Genomic DNA, 24,545 nt, shown 5'->3' with positions numbered 1-24,545 from the left:
AACAGGAACAGTACCTGGTACACAGTAAGTATCTACTACTAAATATTCAAAATAAAGGCCTTACAGATGGGAAATGTTATCTGTATTTGGTATAAAATCAGAAACGTTTTTTTTCTCATTTTTTTAAATGTTTATTTTTGAGAGAGAGCCAGAGACAGAGCATGAGAAGGGGAGGGACAGAGAGAGGGAGAGACACAGAAGCTGAAGCAAGCTGCAGGCTCCGAGTTGTCAGCACAGAGCCTGACATGGGGCTTGAACCTGTGAACTGCAGGATCATGACCTGAGCTGAAGTCGGACGCTCAATTGACTGAGCCACCCAGGCGCCCCAGAAACTGATTTTTAAGAACATAGAAGATGCTCCTCTGTGAGATGTCTCAGCAACACTACTTCAACTGTGTTTACACGCTGAAGCTTAGAGCTGTGGGGTTCCCGTGAATAAATTAAAAGACTGAAAGCTACCCTAAGAGACAAACATTCACCTGTTTTGAAAGAAGTCAATCCCATCTGTGAGCTGAGGAGTAAGGAGAAAAGCGTGCTGGATTACCAGAGCAAAGTTTCCACTACAGAGACTCAATTAATTGTTAGAGATTCCTACCATTACACGTCCTGACCCCAGATCTTGGTTCTGCCAAGAACGTGACCCCTTGGGCACAGCAAAGAGGTTGATGTCACGCTTCTCTCCCCAGGAGGGAAGCAATGTAAGGGAAATTGAGAGCTCCCCAAGGGAGATGAAACTAATTCTCAGGGCTTAAATAATGGTGACAGTATCTCCAATTCTTGTAGTTCTCTTCTACCAGCTCTGCTGGGAAGCCCCAAAATGGCTTCTTAGGGGCATCTATCTCTGTTCCTTGTAAGCATAGTACCAATATCCAAAGAGCAAAAAGCACTTCATGTTTCTTCTCATGCTTCTCCTGCAAAGCCAACTGGTCCTTGCTGAGCCCACTCTACTCCCCTACCTGAGGAAAGAAGTGGGGGGGGGGGGGGAGGGCATTCTGTCATCTGTAGAGGGAATCCATATTAGAGATGCAAGAGGGTCCATTTTTTACCAACTATGCCACCTGCTCTGCTGCACAAAAAGGGAAAACTGCCCAAAAGGAGCTATCCCTGACAGAACTTTCTAAAACTTATCATGCAGCAAGCAGTAGAATGATTGCTACACTGCTATAGCTATTCACAAACGTTGCTTCGGGCCACATATACATGAGTGGTGTCCGTGTTATGTAGACCTCTGCTAACAGCTAGACTGAGCAGATTCTTGGCCTAGACAGCTTTGTTTTACCTTCTTTTGAGATTACAAAAAAATGAAGACTTAGGTTGGTTCGACTTACTATTTTTTGACTTTGTAATGATATAAAAGTGATACACATGCAGTAGAAACTGTACTTTGAATTCCAAATTGTGATCTTTTCCCAGGCTGGTGATATGAAGCACAGTCTTCTCTTGTGATGCTGGGTGGGGTCAGTGGCAGCACCCAGTCAACCTTGTATCACGAAGGTAAACAACTGATACACTTACAAAATTCTGTTTTTCACTCTCAGTACAGTATTCAATAAAGCACATGAGATATCCAACAATTTGTTATAGAATGGTTTTTGTGTCAGATGGTTTGGCCCAACTGTAGGCTGATGTAAGTGTTCCGGGCATGCTTAGGGTAGGCTAGGCTAAGCTATGAGGTTTGCTAGGTTAGGTGTATTAAATGCATTTTTGAGTTAGGATATTTTCAAATTTTGATGGGTTTATTGGGACATAACCTCACTGTAAGTCAAGGAAGATCTGTATCTATATATTCAAAAAAGAAAATGTGGAGACTACAGAAAACTCCAAGTGAAGAAATGAAACTCAAACACAATCTCAAGGCTCAGATAACAGAACACTTAATACTATTTTCTATTAATTTGATTATCAGGTCAGAAGTAGACTGAATTAATTCTCTTGCACTGTTTTCACATTAAGTCACCAGCTCAGAGTGGTCATTAGACTAACATAATTCAACTCCTGAGAAAGACGCTGTCTCCTAACTTCTGCCCACGTGCGGGGCAGCTTACCTTCAATCAGCTGAGAGAGCTGTGTCCCAGGTACCAAGGTCTCAGTGACGTCACTCTTTCGGGAGGCCTTTCGGTAGCGAATCTTGTAGCCAGTAATCTGACCATTCTGTGTGGCTGGAGGAGGTGGCTGCCAGTGAATCACAATACTCTGGGGAAGACAAGAATATTGGGAAAAGACCAAATCTATCAAAAGCTTGGTCCTGTTTGGTATATTGTTATCCTGAATTCACGGACATTTTAAAGGCAGCCATGTGCTCAGAGTTTTGTTTAAGGATCACTCAAAATTACTTTTCAATTTTAAAATCTTTAATGATCGAGTGGGGAGATTACAGTTGCAGGTAGTATGTTCTGGGCCCTTATACATTAGGCAAAAGTCTCAGAAAAGTTTCCATAAGGAAAATATAAGGTCAGAGGCACATGGATTAGAAAGTAAACTATGGTTTAGGTGTAAGGTGCTCTCTTCTATCTCCACCGTGGAACAGCTGAAGTTGAGCAATTTCTGCCAAAAACTCTTCAAGAAGGGAATTGTTAATAGTGGTTTTTGACGAAAGGAAAAGGGGTCCTATGGTACTTTTTGAAAGGACTGAGTGTCTCAGGTGTCAGTGAGCCCAGAAGGGGCTGTGGGTCTTTGAGAGGCACACGTGGTCTTCAGTGAACAGGGACTTGACTATGAGGGAGTCTGAGCACATGCAACGCTCTGACAGATGTCCACCTTCGGCTTTGCACTGAGTTCAACGCATGGAACTGAGGGGTTATGGTATCATAAACTTACTTCTTTCTACCTTATCACCAATGTTCTGAACTGCTGAGATTTATAATGTCATGATTTGCATAACTGCAATACATCTGCAGAAAGACTATAGTAATTTTGGCATGAGAGAAAGGCAGTAAAGTTAAACAGAAAATCCTGGAGTCGGTTTCCAAATTCAGTTTTACTGGTAGGTGGAATATCTATGACACCTTATTTCTCTGCTTGATGACAAGTCTTTTGACACAGACTCTCCCTGTCTATAAGCCCTCCTGAGACTTAATAGTATGCTAGTAAAAATGAATAGCAACATAAAGTTTACCTTTGAATTTCTTACTTCTAAGGACAGATTCTGAGGAGCAGCACTGGGAACTGGACAGGCAGAAAAAGAAAAAAAAAAAAAAATTTTTTTTTTTTTTTTTTACCCATCATGTGATATTCCTGGCCAGACTTTATACAAATGTGCATCTCAAACACTTATTATACAATTTGCAGATCTAAACCTAGCTGCCAATGCCCTCATGTTGATAGAAGTATGTGGATAAGGTGTGGCCATATTTGACTGGCTTAAAAAAAAAGGGACACATTCATATAAAGGCCCCCATATCCAAGTTAGGTTGTACCTTTGGGGAGTCATTTCAAGGAAATGACATTGACTCTAAACTTTTTTAGACCCCATATATACATTCTGAACCTTCAACATATCATTCTGAATATTCTTGGTGATAGCATATCTTTACCTAGGGGAAGAGCTACAAATTTTCTGGAAACAAGTCTAACGAATATGGCGAGTAAATGTACTGGGTAATGTTGTTATGAGCCCCAAATATGAGGTGCATAAATCACTGAGCTCTGCATTCTTGTGGGGTTCCTAAACTGGTTTTGAAGCCAATTCCCAAGTAGAGTAAGGAGAGATATACAATGACAGCTTCAGTAAAGGGGCCATCTGTTTTCCCAAGACAAATTCTATTGCAGGGAACACTCATTTTGATGTGACAAGTTTGGGACTGCTGGTTAAACAAATAGCTGCATAACTTTAATTTCTCATGTATGAGAACACAAGGCAGGGCATTCTCAAATTTTATGATCCACACACCTTCCAGCATCCCTTTGTAGTAACTACAGCAGGCAAAAAGAATTTAAGTAAACCTGATTAATTTCCTCTTCACTCACAAAATGCTGACTTTAGCTCATTTTCTCCTAATCCATCCATGGAAACTTCTGTCTCCCTTTCTCTGACATTTGGTGACCAGATATATGACTCAGTGCCCACTGCTCTATATGCTTCTGGAGGACAGACACTATTTCTTGCTCAATGTTGTATCCTGTGCTAAACACAGTACATCAGGCCTCAACCCAGAGATTTAGACAGAGAAGGCCTCGAGTAGGACTCCAGTGCATTTTGAAAAAAGTCTATGAATGGTTCCAATCATCTCCTGGCTAAGAACCCCTGACTTAGTTGCAGAGGCAGCCAACATAGCTGTTGCTGGTGTCTTCATCTTCTTCATCATCATGACTAAGATTTGCTGCCTGCTCCTACATGGCAGGTAGTTAATCCTTACAACAATCCTACAAAGTAGTTTCTATAATCATTCCCATGGTATAGATGAGAAAGCTATAGATGAGGTTCAGGGCAGTGAACCTGACCGAGTTACTTGTTTCGCTAATGTAGGGAAAGAATGGTCTTAATCCACAGTGCTGCCCTTAACCACCATGCTCAGACACATTCAGTTCCCATGACAGGCACTGTAGTCAGCGTTCCAATGAGTGCATTGAAACTGGTTCATGTGTAAGTTTAAAAGCCTACATTAAACATTTTTTCTCTCAATTTTTCTCAAAAGTCCTGACCAAATGGCTTATGTAGTTGGCTAACCAAACTATAATTTGTATTTATATTTCCCAACTTTTTATCCTGAAAAAATGCCAAGCACACAGAAAAGAGCGGCAAGAATAAGATATTGATCTCTACATATTCTTTTCTTGGATTCACAAATTGTTAATGTTCTGGCACATCTGCTTTATTTCTCTCATTATATTTATACTTGCATATTTATATATCTACGTACTGTTTCTGAATCATCTGAGGAACAGCTGCAGTCATCATCATACTTCACTCCTAAATACTATATAGTACGTACCTCCTAAGAACAAGGATGTTCTCCAACAAAACTATAATAAAACAATCACATTCAGAACATTTCATCTTAACCCAAAAATATTATCTAGACATCAGTTGCATTTCTATATGCTAGTAATAAAGTTGCAAAAAGATAAATTAAGAAAACAATCCCAACTACAACTGTACCAAAAACAATGAAATACCTAGGAATAAACTTAACCAAGGAGGTGAAAGACCTGTACTCTGAAAACTACAAAACATGGATGACAGAAATTGAAGACAACACAAACAAATGGAAAGATATTCTGTGTTCATGGACTGAACAATAAATATTGTTAAAATGTCTACCCTACCCAAAGCAACCTACAAATTTAATGCAATCCCTATCAAAATACAGACATCATTTTTCACAAAACTAGAATAAATAATCCTAAAATTGGTGTAGAACACAAAAGACTCTGAATAGCCAAAGCAATCCTGAAAAACCAAAGTATCCAATCCCAGATTTCAAATTAACCTACAAACCTGCAGTAATCAAAACAGTATCATATTGGCACAGAAACAGACACACAGATCTGCAGAACAGAGATCCCAAAACGAAACCAACAATTATATGGTCAATTAATCTTCAACAAAGGAGGCAAAAATACTCAATGGGAAAAAGACAGCCTTTTCAACAAATGTTGCTGGGAAAATTGGACAGCTATATGCAAAAGAATGAAAGTGGACCATTTTCTTACACCATACACACAAAAAAGCTCAAAATGGCTTAAAGACCTAAAGGTGAGACCTGAAACCGTAAAAATCCTAGAAGAGAACATAGGCAGTAATCTCTAGTATCAGGCACAGCAACATTTTTCTAGAAAAATGTTGTCTCCTGAGGCAAGGGAAACAAAAGCAAAATAAACTATTGGACTACTTCAAAATGAAAACTTCTGCACAGCAAAGGAAATAATCAACAAAACTAAAAAACAATTTACTGAATGGGAAAAGATATTTGCAAATGGCATATCTGATAAAGGATTAGTATTCAAAATACATAAGGAATTTATATAACTCAAAACCAAAAAACCAAATAACCCAATTAAGAAATGGGCAGGAGATATGAAAAGACATTTCTCCAAAAAAGACATATAGATGGCCAGCAGATACATGAATAGATACTCAACATCACTCATCATCAGGGAAATGCAAATCAAAACCACAATGAGATATCACCTCACACCTGTCAGAATGGCTGAAATCAAAACCACAACAACAAGCGTAGGCAAGATGTAGAGAAAAGGAACCCTCTTGCGATGCTGATGGAAATGCAAACTGGTGCTGCCATTCTGGAAAACAGTATGGAGGTTCCTCAAAAAGTTCAAAATAGAATTACCGTATGACCCAGTAACTTCACTACCGGATATTTACCCAAAGAATACAAAAACACTAATTCGAAAAGATAAACGTACCCCTATGTTTATTGCAGCATTATTTGCAATAGCAAAACAATGGAAGCATACCAAGTGTTCATATATAGATGAATGGATAAAAATGCAGTACGTATACACAACCACCCACCCACAAAATGGAATATTACTCAGCCATAAAAAAGAATAAAGTCTTGTCATTTGCAACAACATGGATGGAGCTAGAGAGTATAATGCTAAGTGAAGTCTGTCAGTCAGAGAAAGACAAATACCATAGGATTTCACTCATGTGTGGAATTTAAGAAACCAAACAAATGAAGAAAACAAGAGACAAACCAAAAAAAAAAAAAAATCCCCACAACAATAACAACAAAAAACCTAGACTCTTAACTACAGAGAACAAACTTCGGTTACAGAGGGGAGTTGAGTGTGGGAATAGGTGAAATAGGTGAAGGAGATTAAGGGTACACTTATCATGATGAGTGTTGAGCAATGTGTATGGAATCACTGAATCACTATATTGTACACCCAAAACTAATACAACACTGTATGTTAACTACACTGTAATTAAAATTTTTTTAAATATTAAAAAAATAAATTAAAAAAATTATGTAACATATCTAATATTTAAAATTGCCTACCTAACATTAACTAATTGTACCAATATTATTCTTTATAGCTAATTTTTTTAATGTTTATTTTTGAGAGAGACAGAGTGTGAGCAGGCTCCAGGCTCTAAGATGTCAGCACAGAAGCCTAATGTGGGGCTCGAACTCACAAACCGTGAGATCATGACCTGAGCCAAAGTCAGATGCTTAACCAACTGAGCCATCCAGACACCCCCCTTTATAGCTAATTTTACTCCCAGATCTGGAAGCTAGTTGAAGATAATACACGTTTTTTATTTCATGTCTTTATTCTTCTTTAACCTAGATTACAGTAGGATATTCCCCATTTAAAAAAAAATTTTTTAACACTTATTTATTATTGAGAGACAGAAAGACAGAGCATGAGCAGGGGAGGGGCAGAGAGAGAGGAAGACACAGAATCCGAAGCAGGCTCCAGGCTCTGAGCTGTCAGCACGGGCCCTACAAGGGGCTTGAACTCACAAACCGCGAGATCATGACCTGAGCCGAAGTTGTACGCTTAACTGACTGAGCCACCCAGGCACCCCCCTCACCCATTTTTAACATCTATTTATTTTTGGAGAGACACAGAGAGAGAGACAGAGAGAGAAAGAGACAGAAAGAAAGAAAGTGGGGGAGGAGCAGAGAAAGAGAGGGAGACACAGAATCCAAAGCAGGCTCCAGGTTCTGAGCTATCAGCACAGAGCCGGACGTGGGGCTCAAACTCACAAACTGGGAGATGAAGACCTGAGCTGAAGTCAGACACTTAACTGACTGAGCCACCCAGGTGCCCCATGATACTCCCCGTTTTTTTCTCTGAATAATCTGTATACTTTTTTTTTTTTTTTAATTTTTTTTTTCAACGTTTATTTATTTTTGGGACAGAGAGAGAGACAGAGCATGAACGGGGGAGGGGCAGAGAGAGAGGGAGACACAGAATCGGAAACAGGCTCCAGGCTCTGAGCCATCAGCCCAGAGCCTGACGCGGGGCTCGAACTCACAGACCGCGAGATTGTGACCTGGCTGAAGTCGGACGCTTAACCGACTGCGCCACCCAGGCGCCCCTCTGTATACTTTTTTTAATTGTCCTCCCCCACCTTTTCTTTCATGAGACTCATATTTTTTAAGAATTCAGGCCAGGGGTGCCTGGGTGGCTCAGTTGCTTGGGCATCCGATTTCAGCTCAGGTCATGATCTCATGATCTCACAGCTTGTGAGTTCGAGCCCTGTATTGGGCTCTGTGTTGACAGCTCAGAGCCTGGAGCCTGCCTAGGATTCTGTGTCTCCCTCTCTCTCTCTACCCTTTTCTGCTCATGTTCTGTCTCTCTCTGTCTCAAAAATAAATAAACTTAAAAAAAATTTTTTTTTAATTAAATAAATAAACAAAAATAATTCAGGCCAGTTTAGTTTTTTTTTTTTGGTAGAATTTTCCTGTTAGACACGTCCAAACTAAGGAAAATTCTATAAATAAACAAACTGGCCCAGATTCTTAAAAAATATTGCTGACTTTCAGAAAACAATACATCATATACTTATTAATTGTAATAAATGCCATGATCTTCTGTTCTATTATAAAAATATTTTTTTAAAAATGCTGGTCTTAACCTACTCAATGCCCTTGGCAGGCTGTAGTTTGAAAAAATACTGCTCCAGGTCATGGTTATACGAATATAAGTTAGCTTCAAAATGCAGACAGAAATGAAACTGTCACAAAATACTCAGAATTAAAAAGAGCCATTCAGAACACAAATATGATTGCTAAGTCAAGAAAGCCAGCCTTCCATCGGTCCTGGAATGGTCTGTGTTACGAACAAGCAACACCATTTACTTACACAAAAATAAAAACACGAGAAACTATTTAGTACCAGGCACTACATGTTCTGTACTCTCTCAGTAAATCTTTACAGCAAACCAATGAAGTTGGTATTATCTACATTTTACACGTAAGGAAGCATGCTTAGACATGTTAAGTGACTGAAGTCCAGAAAAGGGGAGAACTGGGTTTGAACTGAATCTTCTTGTCATCAAAGCCCATGACCTTGCTACTAGGCCACCAGGGCCCCCAAGCACGGCACGTGTTCCAAAGGAAGAAAGACTCACCATCTGACAACGTTCGAAGAGCAACATCTTGTGTGGAGACTCCAGGACCATGTTTGTTGTAAGCCACCACTCGGAAACTATACTCTGTGTATTTTTTCAACCCATTAACAGTATGGGAGTGACTTGAAACGTCAACATCCTTGAATAAAATAAAACAATTTCCATGGATACAACTCAAGCCAAAAGACATGCTGTGAAATAATGAGCTATACAAATTCTATATTTGATACAATGCAGATTTTTATCTCTTTTACAGAATGCTACTTAATGAAGTGGAATAATCACAAACACTGGCAATTTACTGGGAAATACTGCTTGTTGTTTAGTGACCCTTGCTGATAAAAAATACAGAATAAAACTTGGTACAAAGAAATAGAGTCTGCTGACTTTTCATTTCCTATATACATCTTTTTTATTCTCAGATTTCTAGACAAGCAAGTACTGAGTTTCGGAAATATATTTCAACTCCACTATTCCAATCAATGGATGAAAAAATGGCTTCATCTTATACCTGTTCTTTATCAGTCCCTTTTTCCATGTAGTACAATTTGTAATTCTGAATTTCCCCATTGCCAGACAGAGGTGTTTCCCAGGTGACAGTGATGGACGTAGGTGAAGCTGCATTTGCTCGGATGTTAGGTGCTGGGCCAGGAAGCTGAACTAGAAGGAAAATTTTGAGACAGTGAGATAGGAGTGAAATTTAATATACTCCTCAATAACCATTCTCAGCAGTAATGTCATTTTGGCCATGTTTTTAAAAACAATAAAAACTGAGAAAACGTTTTGATGGAAGTGGCTTTAGGATAATATATAATTAAATGCATTGCCCTGTTTATGACTCAAATTATAACCAAAAATGATCTGTGAGGTATCTCAAATGTATTCAATGAAAAAAATAAACATTGCAGAATTTTTCCTGTGGTTTATAAAGTCCTAATTTTTCAGTAGGACTGTAGCACACAAAAACAGCCATCACAAAAAGAGAGCCTTCTGGAGATTAAGAGCACACTTATCATGATGAGTACTGAGTAATGTACAGAACTGCTGAATCACTGTATTGTACACCTGAAACTAATATAAGTATGTTAGTTATACTGGGATTAAAGTAAAAAACTTAATAAGAAAAAAAAAAAAAGAGAGAGAGCGCCTTTTTTTACCAGGAACTGGGGAAATGATGATGGACAGGGTGCCTGCCCGCAAAGAATTCCCAGTCTAGACGGAAGTCAGACATATAAGTGTTACAAATAATGTGATAAATGCTAACAGATTTCGTGATTGTAACAAAAACATAAAGAGAATACACACTTTGCTTTGGGAGGGGGTGGGGAGGCAAGGGAAGGACTAGGGAAGACTTCTGGGAAGCAAGAAGGAACAGCTTTCTCAGACACCAAGGGGAAAATTATTCCAGTCAATGGGGATGATATGTGAGAAGACAGTGTAATGTGGTTCAGGCTGAATACTGAATAAATGTGGGAGGGAGAATGTTTCAAAGGAGGACACGAGCCAAAGAGCTTCTAATGTGCTGCTGTGGAGTCTGAATTATCTCTTGTAGGTGTTAGGTAATTACTGAAAAATTATGAGCAGGAACATGACATGACATGATCAGATCTGTATTTAGAAAGGACATGTGAACACATGCATGGAAGAAAAACAGTATGGGAATAAGACTAGATAAAAGAATAATGATTTTAAAAATAGCTACCATTTACTGAATGCTTATAATCAGTCCGGCTTAAAGTGCTTTACGCTTTACATAAATTTCAATTATGTCTTATTTAATCCTTGTACTAACTCACATGAGAGGGATACTACTGTCATCCCTATTTACACATGAGGTTGAGGTTAAGAATCATTCTTAAATGATGGGAAAGTTAGTGAGCAGTGGGGCCAGGAGTTGCACACTTTCTGATTCTAACACCGGGACTCAAGGAGACCAGTTAGGAGATTATTACAACACCCTCTGTGGGATGGTTAGTCCCGATTGTCCAGCTCTACCTCCTACAACAGTTCCCATACCTTTTTACTATATTCTTTTTGTCTTATAGGTTCCAGTTCCAATTTATACACAAATTCTGGAAGTTGCCTACACCTACACTTTGGTAGACATTCTATATTTGAAAACAATTTCTCTGGTGCTAGTGTTTCTGCAACAGAATCCATTAGATTTTAGGAGAAGGGGAAAAAACTAGCAAAATGTAAAACAAATTGGATTTCTGAAATAACAGCACCACAGTTTGACAGTTTTGCTACCAAAGTAGAGAAACCTAAATGTGGTTATTCTGACAGTTGTTTCTTTATTTAGCCATAAATCATGTTATTCATTTAATGTTAAGAGCATCCTTTTGTGCAGCCTGACAGGTGGGATTTGTCACACTTCTCCTGCTACGGAAAAGTTTCCTCTAACTTATCAAAGGAAAAGGAAAACAAAACAGTCCCCCAATTCCCTTGAAATCACTTTCAATATATTCACTGGATAAACATAAGCAAATATTATCCTTAAAAGGCACTAAGAAATTCTTCCATTTAACCTGCACAGTGGCATAATAAATGGAAAACATTTTCAGATGGTTTATTCAGCTAAACATGTGAAATATTTTCTGAGGACTGACTCCAACACTTACACCTTCGCCCGCCGCAGGCTGAACACCTCCAAATGAAGTGTAAGTCTCTTTCTGCTAACTTGTCTTTTGCCAAAACATGTTATACTAGCTTTCCATCCCTCAAATACCCTCAAGAGAATCAGGTTCCCCTTCCACCTACATTCTTATTTCACCTCTTTCTTCTAATCAAACTCCTTGACCAAAAGATTGTGCTGCCTACTTTCCTTAGAATAATAGAGGTACAATATTAGGTAGAAAGGATCAGAGGAAAGACGCTAGAAGACATCTGAGGTAGGTCTTACAGGATCAATAAAATTGGAGGGTGTATCGGCAGAATCATACTGCCTTACACCATCTACTACTGTTTGATGGGAATTAATTTTATCTGCCCTAATTCACAAGTTCTTGATGGCAAGGAACTGGTACTTTCTGCACTTGCTATAGTATGCAAGGCTACACAGAAGACAGACCTTGCTATAAGTCTACCTACAGGTATGGCCAACAGACAGGTGGAAGACTCACCCTCAGGCTGTGTTTCTACTCGGAGTGGAGCTGAACTTTCTCCGGAGCCATGTTTATTTTGAGCCATAACTCTAAAGATGTACACAGTGGCTGGCATTAGGTTTTGAATGGTCACCTGCATTTCTCCTGGGCGACTGGTATTCTCAACACGTTCCCTTTAGACAAAGAGGGGTTTGGAAAGAAACAGCATTGATTAGGAATACTTCTAGAATGTGCGGTTTCATTTTCACTGCAAGTCCTATAGATATAATACCACATCAAAATCTTAATTGAAGTTAAATGAACTCTCAAAAAAGCAAACCTTTGGGGTGGAACAGGGCACAGAATACAGACACTGGCAAAGAACAATGTCACACATGCCTGATAACTTACTGACATTTTGCTTAAACATGACTGACTTTGCAGGTCATAACCACAACTTCCTTTCAGAGAAGGCACAGACAAGGATCTTCTCACTGCCATTTCAAATGGGACAGCTGGTCATCAATTTTGCAGGTTTTAGGAATCATTAAGTTTTTAAAGAGTGATTTCCAGGGAGACAAACAGAAACTGATTACAGGTATGACCCAATTATCAAAGAAAATATCAAGGAAGTCTGTGTATATTTTGGATAAAAGACCCAATAAAAAGAAAACTAGAGATTAACACTTTTAAAGTTGGGAACATTAAACATTTAAATGAATCCTAAGTAATCCAATTTTTAAAATAAGCCAATCCTGATACTGATTTTTATAATTTATTTGTTAAAACAAATACTCTTGGGGCGCCTGGGTGGTTCAGTTGGTTAACCTCTGACTCCAGCTCAGGTCACGATCTCACGGTCCATAGGTTCGAGCCCCACATCGGGCTCTGTGCTGACAGCTCAGAGCCTGGAGCCTGCTTTGGATTCTGTGTCTCCCTCTCTCTCTCTGCCCCTCCCCTGCTCACACTCTATCTCTCTCCATCTCTGAAAAATGAATAACGTTAAATAAAAAAAATATTAAAAAAACCCACAAATACCCTTTTTGAATGATTTCCAAACTGATTTGAAATATTTGACAAATTTTATGACAAACAGGACAAATGAATCCAGTGGTCTGGTGCTATGAACTGAAAACATAAAAGCAGTTATTTGTTTTCTCTATCCTCAGGGTCTGTGTGTCCACACTTGGGTCCATAATTATGCTCAGCCTACTGTATGTACTATAATAAAAACTAATTCATACGACACAAGCGTTTTCAACAAATATTGAAGTATTCATTCACTGTATTAGACAAATAGCTGGCCTTTATGGATCACCAATCATGTAAGGAGAGCTCTGTATCTATCCTGACAGTAATAAAAAAGGCCCAAAACTACTCTGTGGAAGAAATTACTTGAAACCATATAATCTATTGAATTAAAATTCTTACTTTAAAATATTGGTAATTTTCTCTGAAATCACTGATTAAAATTAATTTAGTTCTACATGACCATATGTCAATTGGCCTGATTGTATGTGAACATTTACATTTCAGATATTTGTGTTTTTCAATAGCTTTCTATACTTTTTAAAACTACCTCATTTTAATTTAAAACAAACAAACAAACAAACAAACAAACAAACAAACAGTACCCACATCATACTTATAGAGTGTCTGTCTCTATATGAGCAGGTAGGTCCACTGGAGAAGAGCACTATGGGAACAGTTACTGCTCTAAGATACCTGAGGTACATACAGGTAGTTTTCTCTTCAGCTAACCCTCCAAATCACAACATTTAAATGGAGGATATGAGCTGATTTCTTACACTTTGAAGTTTCTGACCTTTGGTCTGATCACAAATGATTGCTGTCTGGTATTTTACACTTCACCAAAAAAAAGCTCCCTGTGAGAGCACAGGTGGTCTGTTCTGCTCACTCTGTACATAAAAGTTCAAACAAAAAGTTAATTGTACAAAAAGCTGAGACTATCTTGGGAAAGACAGTTGGGGGAGGCACCATTTTACTTTAAGTTGAAGTGAGTGTCTCATTCACATTCACATATTACATAAGAACTGAGCAGAATGCTCATACTGCAGCACTCACAAACGTGTGCAGATGCACGAACGGAAATTTACCTTCTGTATGTAAACCTTTGTATAGTAATAATAACGTGTATATTTTTTGTTCATTCCTATGTGAAAGGGAAAAAAACAAGATAAATGAGTGAAGAGAACTAAAAAATCTGGAATAAATTTCTATAGAAGCATTACAATTTAAAAAATCAGTAATAGGTATGATTCCTTCAGATGAAATAAATACCCAGCACGTACCTGCAAAAGCTTGTAACACTAGATTGGTTTGAGGTCCCAGAACCATGTGTCTGTCTAGAAAAAACTTTTGACTTGAGGACAAGATCCAGGGTGAGTTACAAAATACAATTCTCATAAATGTGTGACGTTACAATGGAACTTAGGTTAGAATGTGTTAGCAAAGAATCAAGAGAGAAAGACAAAGGTATTTTTTATATTAAGACAGTGCTGGGCTAGGCGATAAGAGCTTCAATTCTACTTTTGGCAAGCTACTAGCTTTCTGGGGGACTGTAGGCCAATCATTAATTCCTTCTGAGCCAGAAAGCAAATATTTACAGACAAAATGGAAAATATTATGTAGTTACTTATATAACCTATTAAAATGTAGCCATTTGAAAATGTAAAAATATTCTTAGCTCCTGGGTCATAAAAATAACAAGGCTGATTTGGTCCAAGGTCCAATATACTTGCCTTGTCTTCCTGCCTTGCCAACTCCTGGGCTCAACTTATAGCTAAGGTTTCGTCCATCTCTGAAATGCTATTAATTTTGGAATAACTCACTCTGGTTTTTTTTTCCATTTAGTCCCTAGTATCAGAAATGCACTTCTATTACACTAAAGGCATTGGGGGAAAAAAAAAGGTGAACATTTCCTAGATGAAAACGCAGAGGAAGGACCCTTTGAAATCTCAAGAAACTCTGGCACCCAATACACATGACCAATATATGACCAAGACACATACTGCCACCTGGTGGTTGATTTTTCAAATGCAGGAAGTGGAAGGCTTTGTAAATTCGGGTAGTGGCATACATCCTCACACTGCATTCTGATTATAAGTCTATGAAGAAAAGTTACGACCCTCGTTTTTCAGATGGGAAAAGTTAAGCTTATAAAGGTCAAATAAATTCTATTTATAAAACAAGTGAGCAAGATCTAGTCTTCTGACTTAGTGTTCTTTCTACTCCTTCATTGCTTATATTCAGAAATCAAACGCTTCATTCACAAATGAAGTGACAAAAAAATTAGTCTCTAAGAACCTTCCTTTGAAATATTCCCCATATTTATTCTGTCCACTCCAAGTCACGGCTCTCCCTTTCGTCCAGGCCATACCTACCGCACAACTAGGTTAACTACCTGATTTGTCTCGCTGACTATTTCTTCTCCTCTTCTATGCAGTGCTCATAAACTACTAAGAAAAGCTAATAAAATCACAGTGCACACTTGCTCAGGAGTCTAAAATGGTCCCTTCTTAGCTGACTGTGTCCAAATTCTTACTGGCATTATGACATCTGGCTCCAAACTTCCACTTTATTATAATCTCTTACTAATTCCTACCAAAACTCTGGGCCACTTAACCCATCCTTCAAACACCAGACAGACACATTAAGTTGGATCCTCCTTGCATCTCTTCTTCCTTTATATATACTTGCCTTGTCTTCCTGCCTGACAATTTAATTTTAAATTGAAGTGACAGATTCTCATTAAAAACAGAAGTATATATAGTTAAAAAAAAATCTGGAAGTCCCAGTTTTTCTCTCTCCTCAAAGCATGTCCTTCCCTGACATCTAACTGTGGCATGGACTGACCTGTATCTTACCAGATCTCTCCATGTCAGCTTTTCTCAATCTTGGCACTAGCGAGCTGCTGGGCAGGATAATTCTTTGTTGTAAGGGACTGTCCTGCACATTGCAGGACGTTTATCAGCATCTGTGGCTTCTACTCATTGGACATCAGTAAGCATCCTCCCTCATCTCAGTTGTAATAACCAAAAATGTCATCAGACATTGCCGAATGTCTCCCAAGGGATGGGCAAACTGCCTGTTTGAGAATCACTGTTCTAAGCATTTACATACACATCAAAATATATAGACACATCATTTAAAAATTCCTATATCACATTTCATGTGGATATACATATATTAATTATGTGCTCATTTCTCCACGAATGGGCATTTACTTTCATTCCTCTTTTCATTCTTACAAACGATGCTACAATAAACATTTTTATGAGTACCCTATGCATACCAGTTATCTATAGAACACCCAGAAGTGTAACTGTTGGGCTGACAGGTATATGCATTAAAGAGATTAAAAAAAATAATTCTGCCAAACCACTTTCTCCAAAGGCTACTCTTATATTGCCACCAAAAGCCTAGAGTGGATTTCTTCCCAGCATTTAACTTGCTTAACACTAGATATTATCAATTTAAATCTTTGCCAACTTTGTAAGTGAAAAATGGTTTCACTTTTTGTATTATTACATTGTATCTCCAAGACCACAAGTGATGGCAAAACTTTAACAGGCTTTCTTTCCATTAACTTCTGTTAATCATCCACTTGTACCATTTGCCTCTTGGAGTATCTTTTAGTTATGACTTATAGGAGCTCTTTATATAGACTGGATGGCAATATTATTTTCTTATAACTGTTACCAATTTTTCCCCAGCTTATCACTTCATGGTTTGACTTTGTTTATGATGTTTTATCACATGGAATTTTACATTGTTGTATAATAAGCTTTGTATATCTCTCCTGTTGTGGCTTCTGGATTTCCTGTCTTCCTTTAAAAGGCCTTTCACACTCAAATGATAAAGCAGTTGTATTTTCTTCTAATACATTTATAAGCTTTAAAATCTCTTCATCTATCTATAACTTATTGTCATACATGATATAAGACAGAGCTGTAGAACTTCCATTCTTTCCACCAAATGGAGTCAATTATCTCAACATGACTTCTTGAATAAGCTGTTACCTCTCCATTGACTGAAATGAATTTATTCCCTGGACAAGTATTTATTTACTGCTATTATATGCCAGGCCCTGTTCCAGGTGCTGGTGATATTCTACTGATATGACAGACACCAGAAATTGGTTAATAAAGAGAGAAAATTTCAGAGTGTTCCGTGTTCTGGAAACAAAAGCAGAAAGACAAAACAGGATGATGTGACAGCAGTGGTGTTGTGGTCAACGTTTAATAACCAGCTCTGGTTTGTAGCACTTGTCTCAGTAAATACTCATGCCACACCCCATTTTGAGCTACCAAGTTGTCATGGGTTTACAAAATTTCCTGAAAATTTAACAACAGGCTTGGAAACAAGCTGGCCCCAGAACATCACTGTGTGATAGGGTTGGAGGGGGGCTAAGCCGGGTGAGTATTCACAGAAGGCCTACGAAGGTGTCATCTGAAGATGACTGGTAAGAAGCCAGAAACAGCTGTTTGTGAGGGAAATGCATTTCTGGTAGAAGGAACAGCAGAGACAAAGGACCTATAATGGAAAGAAGTTTGTTATTCTGAGGAATTACTAAATGGTTTTTTCTTTTGTGAAATATGAAATTAGCAAGGAGATGTGAAAGACCATTGGAGGCATTCTAACACAAGCCATTCGGTAGTAATGTCTTGCCTTTTTGTGTCTAGAACCATGTTTCTTTATCTTTGCAATGCCCAAAACATCTGGTACAGTGTTCAGATAAACATCATTCTAGCAGAAGCTCCATCTATCTCAAAGCTCTATCTATCTCCAACTGGCTCAAATTAGGTCACTCGGACTTCTCAAAAGTATTAAATCAAGGGATTATGATTTAGGTTCCTGTATTTGTGGAACTTGACAGTCCCTAGTTATTAAATACAATATGTACCAGATGTAAGCACCCTGGTAGAAACACAAGCTTTATTTCATCTGTGAGGGCCCTAGCCCAAACAGTGATTTCAGCTTTCTTATTTTGATATGAATAAAGAAATCTACTTGACAAGGCTAAGAATACACAGCATGCGGCTTGGTTCTTCCGAAAGTTTTTATAATTTGGTTGGGAAAACAACACAAATATACATAAAATAGAAGAGTAACAATTTATGGCAGTATAAGATCCTATGTTGTCATAATTAAGTGCAATATTAGTGGCAGAAATGCATATAAGAGAAAGACTATGCGAAAAAGTGGAGAAAAATGCATGAGGACTTCATGGGGCTTAATCTGGGCCACAAAGGATTCACTAACTTCAGCTTCAGTTGGGAAAGGGGGAAGTGACAGAAGAGAACGCACTTGAAGAAAGGCAGTGTAGTGATAGGAATTGGACTGGTTTCATTAGAAAGTGAATTAAACTGTGAGGTGAGGCAAGTAAGGCTGGACAGATAAAATAAAGCTGGACTCTGGATAAAGTGGCCTGGGGATTCTGGAAAATCTCCCATAAGCAATGGAGAAGCAACATGAGCTCCTAAAAGAGGTGGAGATGGAGAGAAATTTAATGGAAGTGCTGTTTTTTAGGAAAATTAGCTACTAATTACTCTTGTATCATCAAGGAGACCCCCTAGAGCTGGGCAGTCCACATCCACATAAGGGTGCAGGCAAATACTCATTTATGATTACTTCCATAAATTAAGTCTACCTTAATTTCTAGAATCTGAATGTTCTAAGTAAGCCACATCCTATAGGCTGTGCTGACTGAATCTTATGAAAAAAGAACAGCCCTCATTACATTTTAATACTTCTACCTAAAAAGCTCTATCTACCTTCTCCCCAAGTCATTCCAGGGAGGCAGGAAAGAATACCAGGACTTGACTCTGTTTGGGATAAGTTTTAATGACCTAAAATTGGGAAATATGCATCTTGGTGGTCATATTTTCTGGACTGAAAATTGGTACAGATTCTGCACAACAAAGAGCCAGGGTGAGCATGACTGGCCTGGGGTAGACCAAGATGCAACCACTGGCTCCAGACATACAGACACTTACCTAACAATCCCTTCCTTGGTGTAGAAGACAGAATAGGTAAGGTTGTCCCCATGAGGATCTGATGCAGGTGTCCGCCATGTCAATTTGATGAAGCGGGTAGAGACCAGCGAGGCCACGACATCCCGAGGAGCTGAAGGCAGTGGTCCCGTTGTGGCTGGTGCTAGATGGTCAGTAGTGGCACTGGTCAGTGAAGTGGGAGGTAATGTTGGGATGGCAACATCTTGTCATGTGCAAACATTGGGGAATATGAAGGGCAAACCACGACGGTTTTAAAAAAGAGAACAGAAAAACAAAAAACAAAAAAGAAATAAACAAAACCACGATGGGAAATAAAATAAAATGAATGAACATAAAAAAGGCCATTAAACTGAAGGCTAACATGCAGGCCAGGGGTAACTACTGAAAACTAATGGGCACTATTCAAGACACATCACTGTAGAGCAAGCAGACTTTTTGGTCACTATAATGGTTGTGGGTAAGGGACAGGGAAGGTGACAGCTGAGAATAAAACATCTCACAGAAGGACACAGCAGTGACCAAGTAATTTTTTTTTAATCCTGAAAGCAGCATGCATCACCTGTCAAACCTTTCACATAAAAGTCTCATCTACTGATAAAACCTCAGTATTTTTAGCTACTTTATCAAATATGGAATAACATGTGCAGTATGGAGGAGTGTAGGTACTCTCAGCATACGCCCAGGCTACCGTCAGCCTTAAGGCACAGCTGTGGGTCTTCGGCTCTGCAGGAGACTCAAGAGCCACCTCTTTAACTTCAGACTAACATTAAACTCTGCTCTCTGTAATTTGGCAATCCCCAGGGAAGTTCGACAACTTTCCTCACTTCACAAATAGTTCATCTGCTATCTTCATCAATTCACTTAACTACAATAGTATAAAAACATGAATCAAAAATTCCAAAACCATAAAAATACAACACTTAGGTAGCTCATCTGTTTGTTACAGCCCTCTCTGCAATATATATTTCTGTGGCTTGCAGAACTCAGGAACTGGGTGGGACAGATGAAGTGAAGGCAAGTCAAAGCTCTGCTTGTCAAGAGCCTCATATATTTGTAGTCATGGGTAACTTTATTACTCGCTGAGGCAGTCCATTCTGTTGCTGGACACTTCTGATTTTCCTAATAGTGAACTTAAAATCTCCTTCATCTTGGGGCCAGAAAGTATAAGGATAATTTCACAATTTTCAACTAAAGGAGTTCATCAGAATTCTGTCAAAACCTTAATGGGAAAATTAGGAGAAAAAGGGCAGAGAGGAAAACACGAAAACTCCTGAAGCTGGTTTTCAATGAAATGTTAAGTCAACAATCTCCAGGAAAGATCTGTGAACTGCAGAGAATCTAAAGTGAAGCAGTCAAATAAATACACCAGGTAGAATGAGTTCTCTAAGGGAAAGTACAGAGGAAGACCAACCTAACGTCGCTCTTCAGGTGGGGCAGGGTGAAAGTCATCCAACAGCTATCATTTCTACATGGCACTCTGGCTCATGTACTCACTGAATCCTTATAACAACTCTGTGAAAAATTTTATTTCTGTCTTCTATGTAGAGGCTGACAGTTAAGAGGGCTAAACCACTCATCCTAAGTCACAGATGGTAAGTGATGGAGTGTAAAAAAATCAACTTTGATTTCTAGTTTAAGAGGCCTCTGCATTTAGCCAATAGGAGCTCTACTCCTGCTGGACCTCTTACTAATTTTTATCATCTTGTGCATGTCACTTACTCTCTCTTTTCCTCTCCTTCTGAGAAAGTACTTTGGAGAGAACAGAGTGCTGTCAGCATGTAAGACCATGAAGTCACAGCCACAGTCACAGAAGATACAAGTCCACATTTCACTGACACAAGTGTCAATATTGTAAGGCCATTATGTCTGAATGGCCTCTAAGGCCTCATTCTTATCCCTGATGCTTGAATAGATGCGCTTCCTCAGAGAAAAGAAATACCTCTCCTTCACAGCTTTCAGAGTTCTTTTTCACATGCTGTGCCAGTTTATTCACACAACAACTCTGTGAGGTAGGATGGGAATGACAGGATTAGATGTTGGGGTGAAGATAAGAAAGGAGTCAAGGACTCCAGGTTCCTGGAGAAACCAGGCTTGGGAGAATGGGTGGTTGGGGGTGTCATTCACAGAGAATGACAACATTAAAAGAGACTAGAGACTGAGGGAGAGATGACAAATGATGAACATGCTGTGTCCAAAGTAATGATCCCACATGTGCCAGAGAAATGTGTAAGAAGCAACTGGAGATGTTGAATCTCTGACTATGTAAAATTAAGTCACTAAAAACCCTTAGAGGGAAATGATTTGAAGAGTAGCCTGAATAGTCTTGCTTTGTTGCTTCATTTCTGTGTCTATCCAGAAATACACTTAAGTAAAAACTGCTTCCAAGTCTGACCTGACCCACTAAGCTAAGTTTTTCCCAACTATCTGCTGGCTGGAGAGGAGAGGAAATCTGTACTGTGAGAGGCAGTACAGCATACTGGAAAAAGCCCAGGATTTCAAGTACAAAGACCTTCTATTCAAAACTTGACTCTGTCACGTCCTAATAACGTGAAGTTGGGCAAGTCACACAGTTTCTCTGATCTCAGTTTCCTTGTCTGTAACTGGAAACGCTCCCCACTCATGTCCCAGGCTGGTATGAACCACACGAATATCATCCATAAGAAAAGTGTATGTGGAAGCACTAGGTGCATGTTTTCACTGACAGAAAAATCTAAATATAAAGGCAACCAGGAGGAGAATGTAAGCAGGAAGATCAGGTGCTACAAGTGATGGGTGATAATTAAGAACTGGTCAGACACGGACATTTCAATTAGCCCATGGAACTCTAGGGCACACATCTGAACGTTTTGAATGGCATCCAGCATTTCCCACTTATATTTTTCATGTTCATGATGAATCACGCTCATCTGTAAGCTCCTTGAGGATGAAATCCATATCTGTTTCCTCTTGGCATCACTCGTTGTGCATGTGTATACCTTAGATAATAAATGTGTATTTATTGAATAAGTGGGAAAAAATCAGGGAGAATGTTAGTGCAATGGGGACCAGTGTTTCTAGAAGCTCATCACACACACAAATATTTTAATCTTTGTAGCTGCTACAAAGTATATACAAATATAATGATGCTATGTAAACATTTGCTTTGCAAATGTATTTTACCAGTTATACACAGAATCAAAGTGTAAATAATGGCAGATCATTGTAAATGATTCCTAGTTAACTACGGGAAAAATCCATGTCCACTGTGGTCCTAGTGTTTTATACCCACTTTCCCCAAGTTGGTTCTTTTGCTGCCGTTCCATGATCTAGCTGGGCAGGTAAGGGAAAGGGTCTTACGTGATCTCAGAGAATCAAATAGGCAGTTAAGATACACCAGGATCAATGGCAGAACGATACAGATTGGGACTTTAGACTTCTAGCATGATGGTTTGAGGATGTCAACAAATGCTCTTCCCCAAAAGCAGCTATAAAGCTGGACAAAATTGTCAAAAACTGGAAACTGGCCAAAGGCATACAACAAACCAAGAAGGATTTACTCATAAAAATTACCACAGTTCAGGTAAAATCAGTGAGTCTGTGTGTGCCATTCTGGCCTGGGTCTGTTCCAAGCTCCCCAGCTCTGTGGGAGTAGTTGTTCAACCAGGGTACGGCAGGCCCCAGAAGCTAGTGGCCCTGCTGCTGCCATCAGAGGGGCACACTCGATGTGGAGCACTGCCAGCTAAAGTGGCAATGTTGGTGGCAAGTGAAAAGGAAGGGCCAGTGTCTCTGCTAGCCTGAGACTGTGATTTGGGGGCAAACAGCAGATGATAGGCTGGATTTAACAGGGAGTTTGGTGAGGTAAAAAATAGTAAGAAGGCTTGGGGCGCCTGGGTGGCGCAGTCGGTTAAGCGTCCGACTTCAGCCAGGTCACGATCTCGCGCTCCGTGAGTTCGAGCCCCGCGTCAGGCTCTGAGCTGATGGCTCGGAGCCTGGAGCCTGTTTCCGATTCTGTGTCTCCCTCTCTCTCTGCCCCTCCCCCGTTCATGCTCTGTCTCTCTCTGTCCCAAAAATAAATAAAAACGTTGAAAAAAAAATTAAAAAAAAAAAAAATAGTAAGAAGGCTTGAGAAGTTCTCCATATAATCCAGGAAGACTGAAAGCCATGCGTATATGCAGCAGAGCCAAGAAGAGGTCCAGATGACCTACATATCCCCAGCCAGCGGAACCTATGTGTGTATTCAGAGCACAAGTGAGAGAGCCCCGCAGAAAGCAAAAGCTGAGGCCGGCTAAAAAATGACCTGAACTTTGAATGCATTGCCCAAACCACACCCAGATCCATCAGCTAAGAGTGGAAGGCTTACTGGCTTGAGATATTTGAGCACAACTTCTGACTGATATTTGGATAAATGCTAATCCATACAGACACAAGGGTTACCCTAGAAATCCAGGCTTAAAAATAAAAACAAAACAATAAAGAACAAAAGCTGAGCAGAAACATCAGCGGTCACACATTGTGGGGAAGATGGATGTCACAGATTTAGTCCAGGCAAGCTAACTACACTAAGGAAACAAGAACAGCTTGGGAAACGGGAGTGGGGGGAGGAAGAGGACTCAGAACCCACAGTTGCTACAATATGCTATCCAGAATATCCAATATTCAGCAAAAAATGAAGAGACCTGCAAAGAAACAAAGTGTGACTTACACTCAGAGGCTAATGTAAAAAAATGCAGTCAATAAAAAGGTCTCAGGGTCCTTAGATATTAGATTTAACAAAGACTTCAGAGGAGGTGTTAAAAATATGTTCAAAGATGGGGCGCCTGGGTGGCGCAGTCGGTTAAGCGTCCGGCTTCAGCCAGGTCACGATCTTGCGGTCCGTGAGTTCGAGCCCCGTGTCAGGCTCTGGGCTGATGGCTCAGAGCCTGGAGCCTGTTTCTGATTCTGTGTCTCCCTCTCTCTCTGCCCCTCCCCCGTTCAGGCTCTGTCTCTCTCTGTCCCAAAAATAAATAAAAACGTTGAAAAAAAAATTAAAAAAAAATATGTTCAAAGAACTAAAGGAAACTGTCAGGAACTATACAGTGTCAGAGATTTACCTTACTTTTAAGCTAACAAGACAGCCTATTACTGTTTCATGGGCACAGGCAAAAACACAAGCCTCACATCAGAGACAAAGAACTTCATTACTCAGGGCAATGGCAATGGTCAGAGCTTCTTGTTTGTTTTCATCAGTTCTCCATGCCCCTCAAGTGCCACAAAGGCAATGTTTTAAAGGCCCAGGATGGATGCCTACACCTGCAGCAGGTTGTAACAGGAGAAGAACCCGGAGCTTGAGGGATTTACAACTTCTTTATTTTATTTTATTTTATTTTATTTTATTTTATTTTATTTTATTTTATTTTA

General features: G+C 39.3%; 1 protein-coding gene across 8 annotated transcripts in view; it reads right to left on the bottom strand.

Moving 5' to 3' along the window:
* Positions 1 to 24,545, bottom strand: part of NEO1 (neogenin 1) — a 242,602-nt gene that overhangs the window by 42,153 nt on the left and 175,904 nt on the right. For 5 of the 8 annotated variants that reach the window (XM_040493210.1, XM_040493204.1, XM_040493205.1 and 2 more), the window contains exons 8-13: positions 19,152 to 19,371; positions 12,172 to 12,326; positions 9,561 to 9,709; positions 9,050 to 9,188; positions 3,116 to 3,165; positions 2,046 to 2,193 (exon numbers count right to left, since the gene is read on the bottom strand). In XM_040493210.1, coding sequence (XP_040349144.1) covers positions 2,046 to 2,193; positions 3,116 to 3,165; positions 9,050 to 9,188; positions 9,561 to 9,709; positions 12,172 to 12,326; positions 19,152 to 19,371 — 861 coding nt within the window. The remainder of the gene's footprint in view (positions 1 to 2,045; positions 2,194 to 3,115; positions 3,166 to 9,049; positions 9,189 to 9,560; positions 9,710 to 12,171; positions 12,327 to 19,151; positions 19,372 to 24,545) is intronic. The other 3 variants (XM_040493211.1, XM_040493207.1, XM_040493209.1) reach the window with 1 other exon arrangement.

This window comes from Herpailurus yagouaroundi, unplaced genomic scaffold, assembly GCF_014898765.1.
Source record: "Herpailurus yagouaroundi ecotype Mexico unplaced genomic scaffold, PumYag 184, whole genome shotgun sequence".
NCBI classification, from domain to species: Eukaryota; Metazoa; Chordata; class Mammalia; order Carnivora; family Felidae; genus Herpailurus; species Herpailurus yagouaroundi.
This window is presented reverse-complemented; position numbering and strand designations above follow the sequence as displayed.